Below are 5010 nucleotides of genomic sequence, written 5' to 3' on the forward strand. Positions count from 1 at the left end.
GGGGTTTCACCATGTTGGCCAGGCTGGTCTTGAACTCCTGACCTCAGGTGATCCGTCCAGCTCGGCCTCCCAAAGTGCTGGGATTGCAGGTGTGAGCCACCGCGCCTGGCCCAGTTGCGTGGTATTTCGATTGTTAGAACATGTTAGATATATTTCACAGTTGAATTATGTTAACAGATTAGAAGATAGGCTTTCCTGGTATAGTAGGTGCTAATTAGGAAATCCTTACTTGGCCGGGAGCTGTGGCTTACGCCTGTAATCCCAGCATTTTGGGAGCTGAGGCAGGTGAATAACCTGAGGTCAGGAGTTCAAGACCAGCCTGGCCAACATGATGAGACCGGCCCTCCTCCCCCCTCCCCACAGCGAAAAAGTTAAAAAAGAGTTAGCCAAGGTGGTGTTGCAGGCCTGTAGTTCTGGCTACTCAGGAGGCTGAGGTGAGAGGATGGAGTGAGCCCAGGAAGTTGGCTGCAGTGAGCCTTCTATTTTGTTTTTTGTTTAAAAGAAAAAAGAAAAAAAAAAAGGAACACAGCTAATTAAAACCTTTGGTGGCATTCTTATGCTTAGGAAAGAGATACAAAATCGTTGTTGAGCTCATTCCATTAGAAAGGTTGTTTTTCCTCCGCTTGTGGTATATCCTGGCATCATTTTCAGATTCAGCCCTCTCCTTGGATTTTCTGAATCTTCAGTACCGTTTAGTCATAGATAATTTTTGTAAATGTATGAAGCATTACACAATCCTTAGTCAATAACAAAAAATATGATTTTGTTCAGCCTTCGGTGCTAAGGCGAAAAGATTTTCTACAACAGACAAATATAAAATTTGCCCAGTATTCTGGTTAATTGGATTTAAATAGTACTTTCACAGAAACAGCCTTAAGCATATTGCAGTGTATCTACTGGCACAATCACTGCCTTAAGACAAAACGGTATGTAGAAGCTCCCACCCCTGCACCACCCAGAAGGAGCCACACCCAGCAGTTCTGGAGTGGGCTAAGGTCTTAGTATACTTATCTTGCCTGTGATGATGTTTTCTCTGGCTTTGTCTGTTGGTTAGAAACCTTAAAGACTGCCAGCAAGAACAAGGCATGAAAATGGTATGCCTCTGTTTTGGGTGTGTTGCTCTTGCCCTTTAGAGAATATGATATTTTATAAGGAGACTAGAAAACTCAGATCATAACTTTACCCTGAGTCATACATGAATCTACTCAGCAAAGTGTTTCTGTGACTGGTTACTTTGTTTTCAGAACTCTTTGAATGGTAAGGATGAGTGCCAAGACTGGCTCTACTCAGTGGTTCTTAACCTACGGTAATACTGCCTCTTCCTGCCCCTGGAGCATGTAGCAATGGCTGGAGACATTTTTTGGGTGTTAGAACCTGTTGTGGGGAATGTTACTGGTATCTAGTAGGTAGAGTCGAGGGATGCTGCTCAATAGCCTGTAGTGCGTAGGATAGCCCCCCACAACAGTGCAGCCCTGGTGTCAATGTCGGTAGTGCCGAGGTTGAGAAACCCTAGTCTACACTGTCAGTTTTTTGTTTGTTTGTTTTTTTTTTTTGAGACAGAATCTCGCTCTGTCACCCAGGCTGGAGTGCAATGGTACGATCTCGGCTCACTGCAACCTCCGTCTTCCAAGTTCAAGCGATTCTCCTGTTTCAACCTCCCGAGTAGCTGGGACTACAGTCATGCATCACCACTCCTGGCCAATTTTTTTGTATTTTTAGTAGAGACAGGGTCCACCATATCGGTCAGGCTGGTCTCAAACTCCTGGCCGCAAATGATCCATCTGCCTTGGCCTCCAAAGTGGTGGGTTTACAGGCGTGAGCCACTGTACCCGGCCCACTTCTCCGGAATCCTAAACTCTTGGGAGGCTGAGGTGGGAGAATCACTTGAACCTGGGAGATGGAGGTTGCAGTGAGCAGGGATGATGCCACTGCTCACCAGCCTGGGCAACAGAACAAGAATCTGTCTTCAAAAAAAAAAAAACTTTATAATTATTATACAAAGATTTTCAACATTTTCTACATACTTGAATTGATGACTGATAGAATATTATCATGAACTGTGTACAGCAATGGAGTAGTGCCCATTATCTGAGGGGAGTACATTGTAAGGCCCCCAGTGGATGCCTGAAACTGCTGATGGCACTGAGCCCTGTATACACTATGTTGATGGATGAGAAGGCTACTAAGTAACTAATGGGCATGGTAGTGTATAAACTGTGGACATTTTGGAAAAAGGAATGATTCATGTCCCAGACAGGATAGCACAAGATTTCATCATGGTACTTAGAACTGCATTGCAATCTTAAGACTTATGAATTGTTTATTTCTGGAATTTTAAACATAGGTTGTAAAGTCACATAAATACATATGAATGACAGATGTGACTGTGGTCCAGCTGCAGCTTTGTGTCTGTGCAAAAATACCACGTTATCCATATTCATGCAGTGTAATATAGCATTAATTGTTGTTACAGTGTGCAGAATTAGACCTTGGAAAATAATTGCTTCTCTAAAGGGACAAGGCATGTAAGGTTGCCACTTACAGCTATTTTTAGTACCCTCCTGGCAGACTAGATCTCCAGAGTTTAAGATTTCTGACAAGTGGACTGGGCACGGTGGCTCACACCTATAATTCCAGCACTTTGAGAGTCTGAGGTGGGCAGATTACCTGATCACACAGTGCACGATCCATCCCCTTCAGCCTCCCAAAGTGCTGGGATTACAGGCATGAGCCACTGCACCCGGCTAGCACTTGACTCATTTTATTGATGAAACTGAAAACTAGACATGTCCAGGATCACATAGGTTGTTAGTGGTAGAGCTAGAACAGGAATTTGTGTTTCGAGTCCTAAATTCATTTATTTCCACAAGTTAATTCTGAGAGTAAGCAGGTGAATCTGTCCTTTAGGCAGTTGTACATTTAGACTAAATGCAGGTTAGAGATCTGTGAAGTTGTATCATCCAAATAGAGGATAGGCCGGGCACGGTGGCTCACGCCTATAATCCCAGCACTTTGGGAGGCTGAGGCGGGTGGATCACCTGAGGTCAGGAGTTCGAGGCCAGCCTGGTCAAGGTGGTGAAACGCCACCTCTACTAAAAATAAATCAGGTATGGTGGCGGGTGCCTGTAATCCCAGCTACTCAGGAGGCTGAGGCAGGAGAATTGCTTGAACCCAGGAGGCAGAGGTTGCAGTGAGATGATATGGGGAGGCTGAGGTGGGAGGATTGCCTGAGCCCCGTAGGTCCAGGCTGCAGTGAACCATGATTGCACCACTGCACCTTTAGCCTGTGCAACAGAGTGAGACCCAGCCTTAAAAAAGGTGTAATATATGGCCGGGCGCGGTGGCTCAAGCCTGTAATCCCAGCACTTTGGGAGGCCGAGACGGGCGGATCACGAGGTCAGGAGATTGAGACCATCCTGGCTAACATGGTGAAACCCCGTCTCTACTAAAAAATACAAAAAACTAGCCGGGCGAGGTGGCGGGCGCCTGTAGTCCCAGCTACTCGGGAGGCTGAGGCAGGAGAATGGCGTGAACCTGGGAGGCGGAGCTTGCAGTGAGCTGAGATCCGGCCACTGCACTCCAGCCTGGGCGACAGAGCAAGACTCCGTCTCAAAAAAAAAAAATAAAAAAAAAAAAGGTGTAATATATAAGCAGTTCCATTTAACTTGCATTATTGGTGGTGTGTACAGCTCAAAATAATTCTTCCTTATATAGGCCTAAATCCAAGGAGCACTGTCAGTGAACAACATCTTTTTTTTTTTGAGACAGGGTCTTGCTCTGTTCCCTTGATTGGAGTGCAGTGGTTGACTCACTGCAACCTCTGCCTCCCAGATTCAAGTGATACCAAGTAGCTGGGATTACAGGCGCGTTACCCCATGCCTGGTTATTTTTTGTATTTTTAGTAGAGATGGGGTTTCGCCCTGTTGCCCAGGCTGGCCTCGAACTCCTGTTCTCAGGTGATCTGCCTGTCTTGGCCTCCCAAAAGTGCTAGGATTATAGGCGGGACTTCCCATGCTTGGCCAACAAGATCTTTTTAATCTGGTGGATGTTGATAATCGTGCTTTTATTACTAGTTTGAAGAGAAATGCAGAATCACCCTAGCTTTTCCAACTAAACAGAGCCTGATTCCCTTCCTTTATTCTTGGGTACTGTGCTACAAGGAGAGGAAGAGATGAGTGAGGGCTTTTCCCCCACCAGCTGTCCTCAGTAGTCTTCAGCTTCTCTTGAAGTGCAGTTCACCGTACACAACTGTATACATTCTTCTTCTTCTTTTTTTTTTTTTTTTGAGATGGAGTCTCAGTCTTTCACCCAGACTGGAGTACAATGGTACAATCTCGGCTCACCGCAACCTCTGCCTCCCGGGGTTCAAGCGATTTTCCTGCCTCAGCCTCCTGAGTAGCTGGGATTACAGGCATGTGCCACCACACCCAGCTAATTTTGTATTTTTAGTAGAGATGGGGTTTCTCCATGTTGGTCAGGGTGGTCTCGAGATCCTGACCTCAGGTGATGCGCCCACCTCAGCCTTCCAGTGTTGGGATTTACAGGCATGAACCACTGTGCCTGGCCTCAACTGTATACATTCTTATCATTGGATTATCCCATCTTGTAACCACGTAATTTTTACCTTCCATGTCTACTGCTCTAACAATGCCACTTGCATACTTTGGGTTGTAACCTTCAACTGCATCACGGTACATGTCATTAATTCATTTTACAGTAGTTTATTGGCCGGGAGCAGTGGCTCATGCCTGTAATCCCAGCACTTTGGGAGGCTGAGGCAGGCAGATCGCAAGGTCGGGAGTTTTAGACCAGCCAGGCCAATATGGCGAAACCCCGTCTCTACTAAAAATACAAAAATTAGCCGAGCGTGGAGGCGCATGCCTGTGGTCCTAGCTGCTCAGGAGGCTGAGGCAGAGGAGTCGCTTTGAACCCGGGAGGCTGAGGTTGTGGTAACATGAGATTGCGCCACTGCACTCCGGCCTGGGCAACAGCGAGACTCCGTTTCAAAAA

At 46.2% G+C, this 5010-nt stretch overlaps 1 protein-coding gene across 3 annotated transcripts in view; it reads left to right on the top strand.

Annotated features, from left to right (window-relative positions):
* The window catches only part of ATL3 (atlastin GTPase 3), a 50527-nt gene that overhangs the window by 2950 nt on the left and 42567 nt on the right, over positions 1 to 5010 (top strand). The window contains exon 1 of one of the 3 annotated variants that reach the window (XM_011942630.1): positions 4324 to 4369. The exons of the other annotated variants lie outside the window; for them this stretch is intronic. Within the exon in view, the coding sequence (XP_011798020.1) occupies positions 4324 to 4369 (46 nt within the window). Of the gene's footprint in view, positions 1 to 4323; positions 4370 to 5010 lie in introns of those variants that run through there. 3 annotated transcript variants of the gene reach the window in all.

Source organism: Colobus angolensis, unplaced genomic scaffold (assembly GCF_000951035.1).
Source record: "Colobus angolensis palliatus isolate OR3802 unplaced genomic scaffold, Cang.pa_1.0 Scaffold21, whole genome shotgun sequence".
Lineage (NCBI taxonomy): Eukaryota > Metazoa > Chordata > Mammalia > Primates > Cercopithecidae > Colobus > Colobus angolensis.